Below are 20254 nucleotides of genomic sequence, written 5' to 3'. Positions count from 1 at the left end.
GCCTACCTGATCCAACGGGTACCAATGTGGATAAATTTGAGAAGACCAGCTTGCTCATGTGAAGTGAAAAACTACGGTAAGGCTTGGCTTTCCCTTCGTGAAATGGATACTGGCATGTTGATTTCTTTTGCCAAGCTATGCCGAGAGTGTCTCTGTGAAATGGACACACGGTGTACAAGTTGAGATCAGTCTCAAACAGTCCACATCGAGCTGCAATCAATTGCCCTTCGCTTTCAATATCGTTATCACTTATTGCGCACTGTCTTAAATGATTATAAATAGGTCTGGCACATTCACTTAACTTCTTCAGTCCAGATTCACTCGGAAATCGTGAAGATACAGCGCATTTTGTATTTACTGCATTTAATATACACACGACAGAACAACTGTCACTGACGTCTGACATATTGTTTACATCAGCAACACAGAAGAGCTCTCAGAGGGAAGTAACTCTTATTAGCACTTGACCTGTTGAAGGCCAATTTTCAAATAAAAACAAAACACAAGTTTCATTTTTTTTATCAGAGTTTTTTTTTTAATTAATGAAAACACGTTACAGTATGCATTTTAGTTTATATAGCATAAGTTGATTATTTGTTTGTAGCCCATGTAAATTAACGTCTCTAGCTAGGCCTATACGTTATAAAATTAATAATAAGTCTCTGTCTCGGTGTCTGTCCAGAGTCATACGCGCTTCAGTTACATTATTTGTTCAATGATTGACTGCAAAATATTAAAAATAATTAATTTATTAATAAATGAATATGTTACAATAGGCAATTATATATCAACATGAAAACAAAGAAAAAAGTTTATAGTTTTCGTAGTCATGCATGCATATATTAGCACCCCCCTTTTCCCAATTCTACATATATATTAAAATTTAACTCCTAAATATTTGTACATTTTTTCCAGTAATAGTATTGTTTTTTAGAATAACATTTTTTTAAATTGATCGAGTAAGATAAGTATTCACAAAATTGTAATTGTGAAAACCATTTTCATAATCCTTCTTACATTTATGGTTCTTCAATTGCTTTATGTATAGAAACTTTATAGAGAGTTACATGTATATACTTTAGCTTGTCGTAATGTATAATTATTATCGTTAACAGCTCAGACATGTTGTCATGCATTAATATTGAAGTACAAAAATTACTATTGTTAAAGTTTAATAGGATTATTTTTTTTCAATTTACAATGTTATCATTTCTAGAAGAAAAAAAATTAAATCTGTAAATGTGCATGTCAAAAGTTAAATTATTTCCTTTGTTGCTAGGGGGAATTTCCTGTTGCTATGGCGATTAGTATTTGAACAATATTCCTGGATTTATTAAGAAGTCTCAGAAATATTTTCCTACTTTAAAATTTGATTTTGGTATCCAACGATAGCATTTGATTCGATAAATAACTCGCACAATTGACAATTTTTCTCTTTTTCTTAATCAAAACATCCATTTTTGTTGCTAGGCAACCGACCGTAAATATAAAAAACACACACTTTTGAATTTAAATTCCAAAAAAGTTGTTTCTCTGCCTTTATGGAAAATATACCATACTCTTGTATCATGCCAGAAGTTTTAGATATATGGCCTTGAAAATTGTCAAAATTAACAAAAATGCTGAATCAGCAAAAAATGCAAAACATGCATATTTCCATTGCCTGTAAAAGAAATATCTTAAAATAAAAAGTCTATGTATTACATTGTTTTATCATTTTAAATGTTTATCTTTTTGATAACATTATTTAAAAACCCCTCTGGTAATATACACATTCAATTTCGAGCCTTTAAGTTTAGTGATATATTTGACAATCCACATGGAAAATTGACTGGTTGCTAGGGAAAATTTCTTTGGCCATGTTTCCATAGTAACCGGGACCCAAAATAATTTTCATTTTACATATGTGGTTCATAGTGTAAGAAAAACCTATATGTGTAAAATCATCGAATTCTGAGAACCCTCATGATTCACCTTTTGTCTGATTCTTACAGAGACCTGTACTTAATTTAGTTATATTTCGAACTTCTTTCAGTGCCCTTTTTATTTTATGCGCTACTACATTTACCCTTACAAGTATTTGACTATACATGTACTGCAAAAAAAAAAGTGGAAAAGGGGGGGTGTCGGCTTTTCTGTTCGATTAACATTTTCAACAGTAAAACTACGTTTGAAACAACGTATATATGGATAGAAAGCAAACGAATTTTTTTGCTGAGTCTATAATCTCACACACTACTAAATCTATCAGAAATAGTTAGTTTCCGTCGTCCTTCATCGGGAACAGTTCAGACTAGTATTCAAGTTCCATTGGCGTCGGAACGGGGGGAGGGGGGCCTAGGGTGAGGTTTAGCCGCCTTCCTCCTTCCTCGACTTTTTTTTTGCAAAGATGGACATAAAATAGGCATTGATAGCTAAGATAGGCATAGCCCCCCCCGCCCCTTTTCAACAGACACGTTGCAGTGTAGTCGAAGAAGGGTAAGTAGTATAGTGTTTGAAATAAAAATGTATTGAAAGAAGTTCAAGCCTCTTTGGTTTAGGAGGCCTGATTTCCCCAATTTTTTTTTTTTTCAAAAATTGTTTGAATTTGTAAATGTGATGGTTATGACGTAGCTTTAGGTAAAGATTCCCCGCAATGCCAGGGGTGCTGATAGTCAGATATTTCGGACTAGGTTCCCAAGTCAACGCGTTGCCGTTGGTCCAAGGGCAACGCAGATATTTCGGTCTAGTTTCCTAAGTCAACGCGTTGTCGTTGGTCCAAGGGCAACGTAGATATTTCGGACTAGGTTCCTAAGTCAACGCGTTGTCGTTGGTCCAAGGGCAACTTGTTGACCCAAGACCATTGCATTGCGACTGTCGAGGATGATTTAATTTTAATTTTTCAATTAAAATGTATGTGTGATCAAGAGTGGTCAGTCTGTCTGACATTTTGCAGCTTTTATATATCAAAAAAATAAAAAAATATATGTGTCAGAAAGGACTACATGTAACGTTTCATTATTTCTAAAGGTATGCCACTCGTGAAAGAAAATGGGAGGATATATAAAACGGACGAAGTGCCTATAGTGCGACAAACATGATTCATGATGTGAAAAATCAAATCCCAACTATATCCAAATTTTCTTTGATATTTCATTTAACATTAAAGTATACTTACGTAAAATCTCTACAATTTACAAAAATCTCACAAAGACTAAAATTATTTGCCTATAAAAAAGCATTCACGCACTAAAAAGAACAAAAAAAGATCATTTTCTCATACTTTAACAAAAGTTTTCAATATGAGTGGATCACCGCTCCATTTTTTTGAAAGATAATCCTAAAAGTTTGCAATAAAATATACATTTTCTGGTTTACAAAAACATGGAGCAAAGATCCATTAAGCCCACTATACCTTAAATTTACACTTTTATGACCAAAAATTCGCATCTTTCCGAGAAAAACTTCAAGTCCATTAAGTCAAGGGTCATATCACAAAAATGATTTATTTCATGTGCCATGTATAGTCTGGTCCAGCCTAGTGCTGTGTAGTGTAATGGTTAGCGCGTTAGTCTCAAAGTAAGATGATACTTCGGATTTTTATTGCTTAGAGTTCGAATACCATCTTGATCTTATATTTTATTAAAAGAATAATTTTTTCCGAGGATTTTTTTTCTCTCTCAGAAAAGCATTGTTTCTCGTAATTTTATAAATTTCAATAATGAGAACTTAATTAAAATACTAAATTCACATACTGATTATGATTTCTTATATTTCTGAAGCTATAGGCATTCTGCACGCCTTGTTCCTCCATCTTCTTTGTTTGAAAGATGACTCACTTATGATGGCCATTTGCCTTTTTAAAGCAAGCATGTGAATTTTTTTTTTTTTATCGGAAATTAAATTCCGAGATCAGCTTGACTTCTAAGTTTTCGAGCAGCCAATCAGATTTGGTTTAACATAGTATCTAAGGCGCGTGTTGCTATTGACAAAACATGGCAGGTGTCTGGACAAGTTATCGTTAAGATTTTGTACAGGTTCTTTTTTTAATAGATTTCAATTAATGTTGTAATTGAAGACCTATGACACATTGAAGGTAATGAAGAAGCTAATAAGCGTTTTTAATGAATGCTAGATTTTTAACCCTTAAAAGAGAAACTAGTCACGGATGCATGTATCATCATTGCATTAATATAGGCTTTTGACTATGTATAGAAAGACAAAAATATATATATACATATACAGGCCATAATCATATATTTTAAGATATTGCATAATTGCTGAATTTTTTACAATATGATGAGCTCTTTGGGTGTATAAAAGAGCATAACAATGTTCTTTGACATGTAATATGAATCAATTTCGATGTGTTTTTTTTTTAAATGTATGCTTTTTTACTTAAAATACAACTAGTTTTATTTTGGTATTTTCAGTGACAGAATGACAGCTGGATCAATCCCAGTACCTTCTATTATTCCTATTAGGACACCTTTACCTGGGCGGTCCAAACTCTCCATCGACAGTAACACCAAAATTGAACTTTCAATAGGTATGTCTCTGTTTGTATGAAGATCATTAAGAAAAGGTCATTCTAACTGCAGGTCTGTAGCTTGCTGGTCTAAAACATTGGAATAAATGACCAGAGAGGTACAGTACCATCTGTTGAAAAAGGGAATATTTCTTGCTATAAAAACTGCATTGTTTAATTATATTTTTCCATATATACTCAACAAAATAAGTTAAGGGCCAGCATGAGAATTTTATTTTTTGCAACATATATTGTAAAGGTGGTGGAATCAAATAATATTTTAAATGTAAACAATGATAAATCTTTTATAATAAACAACTGAACAACATTTAACAACATGTAACTGTCAAAACAACAAGAATATTCATCAATACAGGAATTCAAGAGGAAAGAACAGTCGTGTTTTCAGGGTTTTAATTAGCCTGGAAAGTCCAAACAATATTCTTAGTATCTTGTATGGCCACCTTCTGCCCGAATTACTTCCCTACATCGATTTGGAAAACTGTTAATTCAATTTCGGAAGTTATCCTGTGGAATCCTTGACCATTCCTCAACAATAGCAAACTCAAGTTCACAGAGCGTTATTGGTAGGTTTTGCCTTTCTAAAATTTGCTTCTGGAGCATGTCCCATGCATGCTCTATTGGATTAAAATCGGGTGATTTTGCTGGTCAATCAATCCTTTCAATTGTTTCTTCTTCTAAGTACTGATTGACCACTCTCGCACGATGGGGCCTGGCATTGTCATCCATCAGCAGAGCTGTGGAAAACTGCCGGTCATGCCAGCAAGACCGGCAAAAAATGCCTGTGACCGGTAAAAATGCGATCAATGTCGGTCCAAATGACCGACCTCTTTTTTTTGTTAAAGGTTTTTTTTTCCATTTTAATTTAGGGCCTATCATCCCAGCTTAATTATCATACATTACATACGATTGTGCGATACTTTTTCTTTGCACGAGATCGAGGCTTGAATGAAAGCGAAACCAGTATTGTCTCGCGTGAACCTTTTAAATTTACAAACAGGACAGAATTAGGTAGAAAACATAAAAAATAAAGACAGGCTAATTAAATGGTTATGTAAAACATTTTTAAAAAATCAAACACAGTTGAGTAAAGCGGTAAGTCTAGTACTTCCGACGTTTCGACTGTCCCAGATTTATTTTTTCATCGATCATGTTCTTCATTATCGATGCACCAACTTTCTAAGACTCATTTTCGAGGTAAAATATAATTCCCAAATGCATTAATGTTAAAAAAAATTACGTTTACTGTGCAGAATTATCATTGTCACCTGCTCAAAGGTGATGAAATCTAGTATTGTTATAAATGCAATAAACGAAAACGTTGGAGAACTTGGAAATGGAGACTGAATGTAAAGTGTAATTAAGAAAGTGAATGTTATGACCTCTTTAATTTCACAACTTACTATTTCGGACCGGCAAAAATCACTTTGGACTGGCATATTTTGTCTTCTTGCCGGTCCGAATGACTGACTACCTGAAAAAGTTTTCCACAGCTCTGATCAGTATAAAATTTCCAGCGATGGCACCAGCGTAAGGCCTAACAATTGGTGTAAGGATCTCATTCCTGTTAAGGACACCTGTTAGTGATCCATTCCTTATGACGTAGAGCTCTGTGCAGCCGTTTTAACTCATACCTACCCAAATCATGAATGACCCACAACCAAATCGGTCATGTTCAGTGATGCAGCAGTCCTTAAACCTCTCGTTTTCTTCCTCCATACTCAGCTGCAACCATCATCGAAATCCAGACAAAATCTGGATTCATCAGTCCGTAACACTCCTTGGATATGATGATGGTCCCAGTTGATATGGTCTTGAGCAAACTGGAGGCAGCAGTTGCGATGTTCTACGGTTAAAGGTGGGCGCACAGCAGGTCTTCTGGCACGTAATCCCGCTTCATGCAGTCTGTTTCGTAAGGTTTGGTTGGAGATCCTTATACCTGTTTCTACAGATAGCTCTCTGTTCAGCAACAGCAGAAAGCTTTCGGTTTCTCTTGGCAAGTAGTGATATTTGTCTATATTGTCTGACAGTTGTACTTTTTGGGCGACCACTTTTAGGCCTCCGTTTGATGCTATTAGTCTCTTCGTATCGTTCCAACAAACGTCCTATTACAGAATGGCTTACACCAAGTTGCGCAACAACATGACGCTGTGAGCATCCAGCTTGAAGCATTCCAATGGCCCTTGCGGCTTCCTCTACCTTCAGATGTCTTCTTTGAGGCATGAAAATGTGTTTAATGGCAAAAAGCAACAATATTGTACAAATAATCGAATCCTGTTCCTTTCTGAGATTGTCAATGAGTTTACAATACAGCCAATATACAGCCAATATCACAGAAATCTAGATAAAGCAAAACGTTCAATAAGCAAAAATCGCAGGAAATGAGCACAAATCAAGAGTGTGTTTGAATAACAATCCATAAAAGTGTATGGAAACCCAGATAAAACAAAATAAATGCAACAAAAATATTTATAGTATTTTAAACTTTCAAAAAAGTAAGTGGTCCTTAACTTTTTTTGTTGAGTAGTCAAAATATTTCTCATGATATCACTGTTTTCTTAACATATTCTTTTCCTACATGCATAGGTGATGTTAAATGTAAAATTAGCTTTGGAGAGCCTATTAGACCTATGGACCAGAAATTTCTACAATCAAAAAAATTTCACTCATTTTTTACTTGCAGAAATATAGTCGAATGTGCTTTTTGCATGACTTGTACATGCAGTTTTTTTGTGGAAGTAGTAGAAGAATATTTAAGGAAGAAATGGTTAACAGCTGACTTCATTCAAATTTTTTTTTTTTTTAAATTTGAAGAAAATCTGTTTTATCTGCTATCAACATTTTTCTTTGCAATCCTTAAAAAAGGACATTTGAACACTTACATTTCATTTTTTCATAGATGGTAAGCAAGATGTTACAATATATTACACAATAAATGGAACAAAACCAGATCCATTTCCCAAGGTTGGAGTGGAGAGATGTACAATGCAGTACATTGGTCCGTTTACACTGCCGGCTGGGAAGCAGACTGTCAAGGCAGTAGCAGTTTCTAAGTAAGCTGATAAGTCACTTTATTTATACGTAATAGATGACTACTATTCTAAATCAAACTCCTCTTTGTTTTGTATTTAAAAAATCAAGGAAATTTAATTTACTGTCTAAAAACTGAATGAGTGTGACATTTTTAAAATACATAGACATGTGCTGAATTCTCTAGGTTTTTGGATCATATTTTCATTGAAGCATGTGCAATTGCCATAAGTACACTCATAAACTGTAAGAATCTAGACAGTGTGTTTTTCTCATACAGATATAAATTACAGTGTGTTTTCCATTGTAGAGATGGGATGAGGGAGAGTAATATGGTGACCAAAGTGTTTGACGTGGAGTTTGCCCCCGCTCCACATTCGGCACCAGTGGACGATGACCTTGGGTTTCAGGATGAAATCAATCAAGAACAAACCAGGGTCAGTGAATTGACTAATTTCTATCTATATGTAACACCCCAGTCCCACCTACCCCCTCAACATATCCTAAAATTACTGTTAGATTGTAAGACAAAACACATTGCACTTTATAAAATCATTTTCGTTAATACTATTTTCATAATAATTGTGTGGGTTTTCTTTAGGGTGGGGGTTATTTTAAAATCAGTTTAGATCCATTTCTTTATGATGCTATGAATGTAAAATTATAACATACATGTATATGTGTTTAAAACCTGCAACTTTATACTGAAAAACAATGTTTATTTTCAAAAGTTGAATACAAAGAGAGCAGCAAAAAATTTAATGTTATCTGAAGGCACTGCCTGGACAGATGTATCAGCAATGAAATCAGCAACTCAGAAACTAGCAGGTTAGTATGCCAGTAAACGTACAATGTATTTTAGCATTCACAGTTTATTTAAGATTTTATCTGACGTTGGATATACACATGTATCTTTTAAAACAATGATGCATCCCAGAATGAATGGATAACACATTAATCTTCAAGTATTTCTGGATGATAAGAATTATTGTACAGTTTTAAAATATTTCAGATATGACTGTGTCTGGGACTTCACACAGGCGGCCATATGCTGATGCCAGATTCTCCAGTGCAAGGAGGAATAGAGAGGTATAAAACAAGGGCTCACACTTAACTCTCACTGAACAGGATTTTTTGAAAAGGACTATCTTTAAAGAAATTTGAGACATTGAAGAGAATTTATACTTATTTAAAAATGCCTGGACTATTATTAATTTTTTAGGCTACTTTTCGTAACGAGTCCCCTCAGAGGCCACATTCAGCCAAACGCCTACCCGAGAGCACGGCAGCCATGAGACTGGAACAAGAGTTAGACCAGATGAGGTATGTGTGGGGAGTTCACACGTAAAGGGGGTTAACTTTTACTGAATTATGAACGGAATTGTATGTGACTATATTATAAATATTAATACGTTTCTTACTGGTTTTTCATACATTTAGAACATCTTATTACACTGGAGATTTTGATTTACTTGGAAAGTACACAAATGGAGTGGATACCACATCACCATCCTCCCCACCTAAGGTGTCAATCCCAACAAGTGATATCAGAAAGGTATTTCTTAGCTTCTCTAATGCACAGGTCTCTGTAACCAAAAAAATATCAAAATCACTTTAAACTTATAGACGTAATCCTCTTTGAACTTATTTTACTTCTTAAAAAGATTATTTAAAGATTTTTGGTTTGAATGTACTTTGACCCTGGTGTATTGTAGATGGGCATGTGTCAGTACTGCAGGTCGGTGGTGCCTTTCTCTGTCCCCACCTGTGTGGTGTGTGAGGGACCTATACCAGGACAGCACAAACCACCCCCTCAGGTCAGCAAACTTAACATACAACAAAATTCTCACTACTTCATAGGGTTAAATTTGCATGGTGAAGGTAGAACAAGTACAAAATTAAATAACTTTTATTTGAACTCCTTTAAATCTTTTCTGCACTAAAATACATGAATTTGTATTCAAACAAAATGACATGGTTAATATCATAATTCATCATTGATTATATTTTTTTTTAAAAATCTGAAGAAACATACCCATACTTTTGTATAGTAGATAGTACAGTATAATAACATAAACTTTTTTACTTGTAGACCCAGTGGTTACCTGTCAGTTACCCCATTGTACCTCCGTCCACCACTGCCGCCCCAAGACGCCCCACCGCTAATGCCTCCACCCAGACCGTGGGTCTGTTCTACCCCTCAGACAGGGAGCTGTCAAAGAAACAGGAGCAGGAAGAGGAGAAAAAGACATTTGAGAAACAGCTGAGAGACAGACGACCACTGCTTACTGCAGTTAGTCCAGGCAAAGGTACAAAGCACTGGCTTTACTGAGCAAATACGTTGTATTATTATCAGTACATTTGCCAGTCTGCAAACCATAGTCATCAATAATTTTAGCGGTTCAAGTAGTACCGGTACTTGATTTACAAGTTCTATTATTTAGTGTTCCTTTCCTGTTATTCAGGACTGAAGCAGCTTAACAGAAAATTTAAAAAATATTGAAAGCCAAGCATTTAATTGAAAAATAATTTTATCCATTTTTTAAAATTTTTTATTGCTTTCTTTGAAGGTTACTGGAGAAAACAGGTAGATCATATCTGTGCACACTTAAAAGCACATGCCCAGAATGAGGCTGAGTTCCGAGCTCTCATCGGGGAACCTAAAATGGGGAAGGTAATGTTACATGAAAATATCATTTTTCAACAGGAATAATGAGAATTTGTAATCTTCTTTATATCACATTTAGGTTTACTCAGGAACTTTTGTGATTTTAAATTTACTTTCCATTTCAGCTATTGACAAGCACAGTACAAGAAGATGGTTATGAGTTAAGTGTCACACTTACCTTTGCCTTACGCAATAACAAGGATCCCCTGGCAGGACGCAAGATAGCGATGAGTGGAGATTATCTCAGTCAGCACACAGAGCAGGATAGCTGGCACAACAGTGACTCAGAAGGTAAGATAGTGATGAGTGAAGATTATCTCAGTCAGCACACTGAGCAGGATAGCTGGCACAACAGTGACTCAGAAGGTAAGATAGTGATGAGTGAAGATTAACTCATCTGAAGGTAAGATAGCAATGAGTGGAGATTATCTCAGTCAGCACACAGAGCAGGATAGCTGGCACAACAGCGACTCAGAAGGTAAGATAGCGATGAGTGGAGATTATCTCAGTCAGCACACAGAGCAGGATAGCTGGCACAACAGTGACTCAGACGGTAAGATAGTGATGAGTGAAGATTAACTCATCTGAAGGTAAGATAGCAATGGGTGGAGATTATCTCAGTTAGCACACAGAGCAGGATAGCTGGCACAACAGTGACTCTGAAGGTAAGATAGCTATGAGTAGAGATTAACTCAGTCTAAAGGTAAGATAGCAATGAGTGGAGATTATCTCAGTCAGCACACAGAGCAGGATAGCTGGCACAACAGCAACTCAGAAGGTAAGATAGCAACGAGTGGAGATTATCTCAGCACACAGAGCAGGATAGCTGGCACAACAGTGACTCAGAAGGTAAGAAAGTGATGAGTGGATATTAACTCAGTCTGAAGGTAAGATAGCTATGAGTGAAGATTATCTCAGTCAGCACACAGAGCAGGATAGCTGGCACAACAGCGACTCAGAAGGTAAGATAGGGATGAGTGGAGATTATCTCAGTCAGCACACAGAGCAGGATAGCTGGCACAACAGTGACTCAGAAGGTAAGATAGCGATGAGTGGAGATTATTTCAGTCAGCACACAGAGCAGGAGAGCTGGCATATCAGCTACTCAGAAGGTAAGATAGCAATGAGTGGGGATTAACTCAGTCAGCACACAGAGCAGGATAGCTGGAACAACAGTGACTCAGAAGGTAAGATAGTGATGAGTGGAGATTAACTCATTCAGAAGATAAGATAGCAATGAGTGGGGATTATTTCAATCAGCACACAGAGCAGGATAGCTGGCACAACAGCAACTCAGAAGGTAAGATAGTGATGAGTGGATATTATCTCAGTCTGAAGGTAAGATAGCTATGAGTGAAGATTATCTCAGTCAGCACACAGAGCAGGATAGCTGGCAGAACAGTGACAGAAGGTAAGAGCATGAAAACCAGGATACTCAGGAGCTTTTGAATGTTTTGCTAGTCTAGTATTCTGTTAGCATTTTGCATTTACTCAGTTCTATATAATCAAGAAACCAAGCCAAGTAAATTAATATAAAAAATGTTTCATTTTAAAAGCTATTCTATTAATTCATTTAACTTATGTAATTATTGATTGTTCATTTTGTAGAGAGTATCGAGAATGTATCAAGGAAAAAAACAAAGAAAACAAAACCAAAAAAGAAAGAAGGACCAAAAATTGCAGTGAGTTTAATCCATACTTTTATAAATACAAACACTTTAGAGGCATTTTGTCTTCACATCTTCATCTTTTTTGCAATAGTCTTGAAACTTGGAAATTTCCTTTTGAATAACTTCAGGCAATTGACCAAAAATTATTGAGAGAACTGGGACCAAACGGCGAGGGGGATCCATCAGAGGTTCAGCAGCTGATAGATGAGGTCAGTAATAACTAAGTGTGTGTCATCAATCATTTCTTCTTATCTATTATCCTGGTTTATTGTGGGTGTGCAAGTAGGATGAAATTCCTAAATTGCTAAGTATAGATCACTCTTTGTATGCATTACAAATTCATAAACAATATGCACTGTAAATTTAAAACAATTCCAGTGAATTGTTGTTATAAATATATTTCTAGAATTTAGGTACATGTAAGAGGAAAACAAATTAAAGAAAACCAAAACTTAGTACTAAAAAAGTAAAAATATAATAATGTTTAAACTTATTGTTAGGGAGCCAATCCTGAGTGTACTAATAAAGATGGACTTTCCTGTCTGTACGTGGCTGTGAGGAGGAAGCGGGCTGCTTGTATCCCCGTCCTAGTGGAGGCCGGGGCCGACGTCAACATGAAAGGACCCTCCTCTATGTAAGTCACTTAATCAAGATAATTAATGTATAATCCCATGTCAACATGAAAGGACCCTCCTCTATATATGTAAGTCACTTAATCAAGATAATTAATGTATAATCCCATGTCAACATCAAAGGACCCTCCTCTATGTTAGTTCTACTATCAGCAGTTAATCAAGATTAGAACTATTGTATAATCTGTATTACTGATTTTAAATATTTTTTTCCTTAGAACAGTGCAAGGCATGTAGCTTACAAGAGGCCCCTTATCTTTACGTTATCAATTAAGATATAAACATCTCTTAAAAATAATGATGTTATAAAAATGATGTCTGTTTATTTACAGTAAGGGCAACACACCTCTACACGAGGCCGTTGGACTGGGACCTTCAGGGTCGGAGGTCATTTCAGTCCTGCTAGAGTAAGTTTATTATTAATGTCTAAAATAATTCGGCTTAAATTTGAGAAATAGTCGGTCTTTGTCAGTTTCTTCAGATTTCTATAATCTTTTCTATTATTTTCAAGGAATGGTGCAGACCAAACCAAGAAAAACGACCGCGGGGAGACACCATATGATTTAGCTGTTAAGGGAGGATATGACAGCATAGTGACCAAGTTTGCGTCTGCCATGGGTAACTCACAACTGAAAAAAATGGTCAAACCAAAGACCAGAATCCCAGCTTCTTAATGGCTTCTGTTGATGATAGGAAGACATCTTGTTCAGCATATTTTGTGAAATTTGTAGGTGTTATTGAAAAAAATGGTTTATAAATTATAATTGATATTGGATGTTAACTAGGAGGGAGAAAATGTTGTGGTCTTTGTCCATTTACTCCCAAGTTGAATTTGAAGGACAATGGCAGTACATAGGCTGAGTTATTAAAATCATCTTTATTTATTACATGTACTTTGAAATTGCGATACCAGTATATCATATTAATTCTTATTTCTTAAATTCTGCAATTGCAAGTTGACAATTTAGTTTAAAAATAACATTGTCAAATTAAAATTATTGTCTGCTTGTCATATTTAATTAAATATCTTGGAAATAAGGTATCATTTCCTTTGTTTTGACTTGTAGATTACCTCCCTTCTCATTGCTCTGTGATATCTAAATGTAGTTGACCGACTGTTTCTTTGTAGTATCTATACATCTGTATTGATATGATTAATCATTTTTTTCCTTACAGATATCATTATTCATTGAATGTTTCTGTCAAGTTCTTTTGTCTGTATATCAGAGGGTCAGCATGCTGTAGAGTAGTAGGCTATATGTATGTATCTTAGAACAGATTGTGGGAAGAAATAAAGACGCAAGTTGTATCATAGTTTAATATCTGTGTTGTTTTATTATGCTTTTCTTTCTCCATTACAATGCATTCCATCTCCTAGAACCCAATTCTACAATAAATTTTTTAACAATATTTAAATTTAACTGTCTACAAAATCTTTGTATACAGAGTCTGAGCAAGAGCACGATGGGAAATTACAACATGGCTGAAACCAAGGTCTCCATAATAATTTGAAAAATGTCATTCTACTCTCTGGTGTGCCCACAGTCTTTTTATGCTCGGATATTGCTACTGTCATTTTATCTACAATTTTCTGTAACGATGGATTTGATTTATAAGTGATTGGATTTCTCTCCCCTGGATCTGAGGTCAAATCGTACAATAATGGCGGGTCTTGTTTTATGATGGTTGAACAGCTACAGGCCAGGCCGTAACACTTGTCCTCGCCTGGTTTGTAATCTGGTAGTTCCGACACTAGTTTCCAAACACTCTTCCCTGAAAAAAAGTAGACACTACATTTATCCCGAATCGGTGTCCATACTACAGGCATTAGTTGGAACTGGCATACAACATGAATGTATGCATGCTTTGCAAATCCACATTCATACTGTATTGACACATCACCAAGAAAGAGCTTGACCTTTTGGACTTGACCAATATAGTCATATCCATCTCTTAACATTTTAACCACTTTAAATGTACCTTTGTTGGGTCCTATCCATTTCTACATGTAACATTTAACCTCTAAAACCGTACCTTTGTTGAGTCCTATCCATCTCTAACATTTAACTACTATAATCGTACCTTTGTCGGGTCTGTATCTCACTGCCTGTAGATGTGGACCACAATAATGGAACATAAATTCGTGGGGACTTTTGTTTTCTTTGAATTGTAATAAAGGTAAGATATCCTTTCCGTCAATGGTTCTGTCCTTTGGAACCTTTCCACCAATGAGACGGACAATGGTGCTGAACATGTCCATTTGTTGTGTTGGTTCTTCTATAACTTTACCCCTAGGTAAAACACCAGGAAACCGTATAACAGTTGGTACACGTATACCCCCGTCAACAGCAGGGTGAGCTTTCCCTCCTACAAGAAAAAAATTAATACATAAGGATATTTTTATAAACAATAGATCATGCGATTGAAGAATGATTTGAAATACCGTACCCCGGAAAGGCGCATTGGAGCCCCCATCGCTTTGGCCATTTATCCCCGTTTCCTCTAAATGGGCCCCATTGTCAGAAGTAAAGTATATCATTGTGTTTCTGCCAAAACCAAATTTATCAAGAGCATTCATAATGTCACCTATCCCAGAGTCCATTTCTTCGATGGCATCACCATATCGACCGTGCTGCGATTTTCCACGAAATTTCTTTAATGTCTTTAAAGCAGTGTGCACATGATCCCAAGAAACAACCATCAGAAATGGGTGGTTGTCGCGCTCTCTCTCCTTCAGAAACTTAATGGATTCCTGTGTGTATCGGTAGGAAAGGGTTTCTAAGTGAATTGGTTGTTCAACAAGCTCAAAATCTCGATACAGAAGTCCATTTAACCTTGCCATATTGTTGAAAACAAACACTAAATAGACCATTGGTGAAATCATCACAAGGAAGAGTAAGATACATAACCCCCGTCCAATTAGACCAACCTTTACCAAGAATATCAACGACAATAATCCCACACAAAACACAGCGCCTATTTCTTTGTAAAAATTCGGTCTCTGAGAAAGCAACACTCGGTCCCCTTCATTGCTCCAGTCCTTCATGTTTGTGAGAATGTGACCATAATAGAAATCAAAACCTCGATTTCGAGGGTGAAACGCCATATCTCCTCTATAATCTTTGTTCAATCCTAAATGCCATTTACCTGAAAAGTAAAAGTTTGATATAGCTAAAAAGAAAATTCAAAATCGAAACTCGAAGAGAAAATACATGTAACATATAATTTATGTCCCTGGTTTGCTCCATTAGGACCATTACAAATGAAAGAATAAAAGAGAACATGCCTACGAGGGCTGTTTTGTAGTCTGCCGTCTTGGCGATTTCTGCCAACGTGACCTCAGACGTCGGAAGGCCGACACCGTTGGCGGCAAACACGTTCACCACTATTCTACCATCCGGAAACATTCCTGAAAATCAAAATTGAAGAACGTATCAATGTAAGTATTATTAACTAAAGAGAATATGCATATTATATATAGTACATACATGACTGTATCTTTTGCCAAATTACCTAAATTGAAGAGATTTTCTGCAAATATGTGACTCTTAAATGAAACAAGATGTTTGTTGTGAAAAACTGATATTCTTGTATGGCAACACAAGTTCAGGGTTAATTTGTTTTAATGTTAATCAAGTTCCAAGGTAAAGAGTTCAAACATGTTGGTAACCAAGGTAAGGTCATCTCGCAAGGAAAGCCTAGTTTTAACCATTCAGAAAGTATGGCAAGGTTTATTTTTTTCCCCAGGTCATATTCCAAGGTCATGAAGTTAAAATATTGGAAATAAAGGAGAAGTCTTGAAATATAAAATTACACTGTTCAAAGGTAAAGACCAGGGTAAATTTTGGTAAAACATTGCAAACGTGGGCCACATTCCAAGGTTAAATATGTTGGCGCCCAAAAACTACACCCCTTACGTTTTGATACAGGGTAAAACTAAAGGAAATGTGAGCACTGAGCTCATTAAATGATAACACCCCCCCCCCTCCCCCAACATGATTATAATGGCACTCTGGGAGACCCGAAATAACTATCATATTAAAAAGTAAAATATGAGGTCATATTGGCATTATGGGTACCCTAAAGCGCAACAGACAGACGGACGTATAGCTAGACGGAAGGACGGACGGAAGTATAGACGGACGGACGTACATCCCGATCACTATACACCCTCCCACTTTTCAAGCGGGTGGTATAAAAGGTATAATTTTAATTCGATGTTTGCCGATATCCAATACAGAGTCCTACCTGTCCTGATTGGGAGGCGCCCCGTCAGTAAGGCTGCCCTGCTGGGGGTACACACACTAGCCGCTGCCAGGTGATGGGTCAGTTTTATCCCATCGCTAGCAAGAGCGTCTATGTTGGGCGTCCGCACTGTGTTGTTCCCGAACACACCCACATCCCCGTACCCCAGGTCGTCCGCCAGGAATATTACTATGTTTGGCTTGAAGTTAAGCGATTCGGACGGAATCAGAAGTTTGATAATCGTGCACAAAAATATCACATAAAATCTCATTTTTAACAATCAGGATGAATGTGAATCAGTTAGATGAACGTGTTCACTGACATTGAAATCCGTGATAATTATTACACACAGTAAAGTCCTTGGTACAAAAGTCCGTGACTGGATATGTACATCCACTATACGTTGTTTGTCAACAGAAGTAGATTTATGGGACTTTGACCTTACTTATTATCTCCATTAAGAGACCTGCAAAAATAGACTTAAAACATGAATAATATTTATGTTATACCTTTAAAAAGTGTTTTCTTTATAAATATATGTTAAAAACAGGCACGTAGCAACGGAGAGGGGGGGGGGGGAGGGGCTGCCCCCTTTTTTTTAAAACATGATTTGTTATTATTGAACATGTTCATTGAAAGTGAAAGGTACATGTCGGTTGGCCCCAAACTTTGTGTCACACTAAGGTCAAATAAGGATAATGCCGTATTAAGGGTAATGTAGTATTTTATGAAGAAAATTTGGTACTGAAAGAAACTGAACCTGTTTTTAGGTAGGTTGAAGTTTTTTTTTTTCTTTGGCTCCCCCCTCCTTTTTCAAAAACGATGCTACGTCACTGAAAGAAGATTTTGAACAGTTAAAAAAAAAGAGATGTTTGATCACTGAGTGAGGTACTGAACATAAGAATTCCAACTTTTTGATGTTGGAGAGATCAGCTAAATCCTATTAACTACCTTCACTTGGTGTTTATGTAACGACAGTTATGAAAACTACACATTAAATCCAGCAGTGCAATACATGGAATTATCAAAGAAATGGAAGCTAGCATAAGGTTTGTCAAAGAGTGTATACTAAAACAATATAAGTTACATGAATTTAGGAAAAATGCATTTTTTCGACCCCTCGAATCAAACTGTAAATTAGTGTTCGACCTTAGGGAAACACCGTGTTGTCACTGAACCCATTTAATAAACTGAAATTGATTACACCGTACCTGAACAAAACTTATATATATAGTAGCCGCTGTATTCTACATCCCGAGTTATAATAAATGAATCGAAGTAACTGAACATAGTCAAATATTTTCAAAATTAAAATGTTTTGTTTTGACAGCACTGGAATATATTACGAACTGACATTTCTACCATATATTCTATATACATAATGAAAGGAAAAGGGGGTGCTAAACCCGATAGTGAAAATCCAGTCTAATGGATATAAACATAAAGCATATTTTCCCAGCAGTTGTAATGATAAAATTGATGTATACTTACTTTTGATAGTTGAAACTGACATTTAAAGGCAATCAAATTATCGCATACGCACTTACCTGGAAAACTCTCCAACACTGTCATTAAAGCACACGTTTCAATTTATACCAATTTGTATAGACCTAGTTTCCGACCCCACTACCGTTATACTTCTCGACCTGTACATCTATGTTGAAGAACAGCGAATTATGAATGACAAGTGTTTAAGTGTATTTCAATTTAACCCCGCTGGTGACACGATAGCAGTCACCTATGCCATATACCGATAGCTTCTCTCAATGTAGCCTGTATACATGTTTATTACTCGTTCAAGACCATACAGGTACATGAACATATTTTACAAAAAAAAAAAATAGTCAAGTAAGGATCGAAGAGTACTTTTAGATATATTTTAAACAAATAGATTTTTATGCTCCGCTTCCCATATGGTTATAACTGGTGAAAAAGTCCATGTTTTCCTGTGGCCGGGAAACCCAAAATATCTGTCGGATCAAAAAGTAAAATAGGAGGTGCACAATGGCAATATGTAATAAAGATTCTGTGAAAGTTTCATCAAATTTCATTCAGTGGTATGAGAGGAGTTGCGGATAAGAGATGGGTACCCCAAAGCGTAACAGACGGACGGACGTACAGACGGACGGACGGAATTAACGATTACTATATACCCTCCCGCTTTTCAAGCGGGGGGTATAAAAACAAGCTAATTCAGAGAATTCGTGTCCCCCGCTTAGGGAAAAAGTCGGATCCCCCTGACTGAATTTGTAGAATTATTAAATGTATACATATATACTGAAGCAAATAAAATACATGTATGTCAATATGCATATAAAAATTTGATTGTTTAATATTCTTTATTACGTGTGTAGAAGATTCTCTTTATATGGAATATTTATCACACTGTAATGATGATTTTATAACCTCATAAATTTTTCATTTCACATGCTGAATACTATCATTTTAGTAAAAAAAAAAAAAGAAAATTAAAAAAAAAAAAAAAAAAGAAGGATCGTCTGAGAGTCGATACCGGGACCTCTCACATGTGAAGCGAGAGACCTACCACTAGACCACGGAATCGCTTTATATGGAATCAAGTATACGCAGAACTGAAGTCACATACATGTACATTTATATATTCATGTTTGGTATTCTCAAAATTTTACACAATCCATGGTGTTTGATTTTTTTAGCCTTTATTAAACAGTTCTAATAGATGTAATAAGAACATAAAGTCCGCCGAGAACCTGTTTTATACGCAATAACTCTCCTCATGCCCCTGTGCTAAAAATAGCGACATGTAATACTATAAACACCAATAAAACAAACGGGCGGGGCACTTTGAGAGGGGTGAGAGAGGTCCTAGGGAGTTTTGTGATAAAATTACATTGCATAAGCTCCAAAATCTTTTTGAAATCATGATAGTGTTACACACAGACAGAATGTATAAATTTACGACCTTGAACTTTGACTCTTTGACCTCAAAATCAATAGGGGTCTTCTTTAGTTCATAGGGAGTTGCTATGCTAAATTTCATTGCAAAAGCTCAAAGGGTTCTCAAGATATCGTGTGGAAACGAAAGCGTTAGAGACAGACAGAAAGACGGACGGACGGAAGGACGGACAAACCCAAATTAATATCCCCCATTTTTCAAGCGGGGGACAAAAAAAGTCAAGTAAGGATCGAAGAGTACTTTTAGATATATTTTAAACAAATAGTTAAGGTCTTCCGTTTCCAACGGAAGACCTTCTACTGATTCTGATGGTAAAGATTATTATTCTTTTTTGTCCCCCGCTTGAAAAGTGGGGGATATTAATTTGTGTTTGTCCGTCCGTCTTTCTGTCTGTCTGTAACGCTTTCGTTTCCACACGGTATCTCGAGAACCCTTTGAACTTTTGCAATGAAATTTAGCATAGCAACTCCCTATGGACTAATGAGTAAGTAACCCTGTTGATTTGAGGTCAAAAGGTCAAAGGTCATAAATAAGCAAATTCTGTCT

General features: G+C 36.1%; 2 protein-coding genes across 2 annotated transcripts; one reads left to right on the top strand and one right to left on the bottom strand.

The window, feature by feature from the left end:
* Window positions 1-3967: 3967 nt before the first annotated feature.
* LOC134252527 (double zinc ribbon and ankyrin repeat-containing protein 1-like) lies at window positions 3968-13848 on the top strand. The gene is made up of 17 exons (XM_062735029.1): window positions 3968-4075; window positions 4413-4528; window positions 7428-7581; window positions 7869-7995; window positions 8290-8386; window positions 8571-8647; window positions 8781-8881; window positions 8999-9113; window positions 9274-9375; window positions 9651-9867; window positions 10129-10232; window positions 10352-10517; window positions 11835-11908; window positions 12025-12105; window positions 12397-12530; window positions 12861-12935; window positions 13040-13848. Exons 2-17 carry the CDS (start codon window positions 4420-4422, stop codon window positions 13200-13202), a joined length of 1896 nt encoding a protein of 631 aa, XP_062591013.1. The 5' UTR covers window positions 3968-4075; window positions 4413-4419; the 3' UTR covers window positions 13203-13848.
* On the bottom strand, window positions 13841-18348 carry LOC134252529 (steryl-sulfatase-like). The gene is made up of 6 exons (XM_062735030.1): window positions 18321-18348; window positions 16777-17239; window positions 15815-15937; window positions 14977-15675; window positions 14611-14895; window positions 13841-14301 (listed from the first exon to the last, which is right to left on the bottom strand). The coding sequence occupies exons 2-6, from the start codon at window positions 17042-17044 to the stop codon at window positions 13946-13948; spliced, it is 1731 nt and encodes a 576-aa protein (XP_062591014.1). The 5' UTR covers window positions 17045-17239; window positions 18321-18348; the 3' UTR covers window positions 13841-13945.
* Between the last annotated feature and the right edge of the window lie 1906 nt (window positions 18349-20254).

This window comes from Saccostrea cucullata, unplaced genomic scaffold (genome assembly GCF_032062105.1).
Source record: "Saccostrea cucullata isolate Sc308-1 unplaced genomic scaffold, CSIRO_AGI_Scuc_v1 ctg167, whole genome shotgun sequence".
Classification (NCBI taxonomy): Eukaryota; Metazoa; Mollusca; class Bivalvia; order Ostreida; family Ostreidae; genus Saccostrea; species Saccostrea cuccullata.
Note: the sequence above shows the minus strand (reverse complement) of the source record. Positions and strands in the feature narration are given on the sequence as shown.

What these genes read in the sequence shown, in the direction of transcription:
- LOC134252529 (XM_062735030.1), bottom strand. Translation starts at nt 17,044, where the DNA reads ATGAGATTTTATGTGATATTTTTGTGCACGATTATCAAACTTCTGATT. An exon ending in CTCCAATGCGCCTTTCCGGG is followed by an intron (nt 14,896 to 14,976) that starts GTACGGTATTTC and finishes TTTTTCTTGTAG; the next exon opens with GAGGGAAAGCTCACCCTGCT. An exon ending in GAGATACAGACCCGACAAAG is followed by an intron (nt 14,302 to 14,610) that starts GTACGATTATAG and finishes ACTTTTTTTCAG; the next exon opens with GGAAGAGTGTTTGGAAACTA.
- LOC134252527 (XM_062735029.1), top strand. Translation starts at nt 4,420, where the DNA reads ATGACAGCTGGATCAATCCCAGTACCTTCTATTATTCCTATTAGGACA. An exon ending in AAGGCAGTAGCAGTTTCTAA is followed by an intron (nt 7,582 to 7,868) that starts GTAAGCTGATAA and finishes TTTCCATTGTAG; the next exon opens with AGATGGGATGAGGGAGAGTA. An exon ending in GCACAACAGTGACTCAGAAG is followed by an intron (nt 10,518 to 11,834) that starts GTAAGATAGTGA and finishes TTCATTTTGTAG; the next exon opens with AGAGTATCGAGAATGTATCA.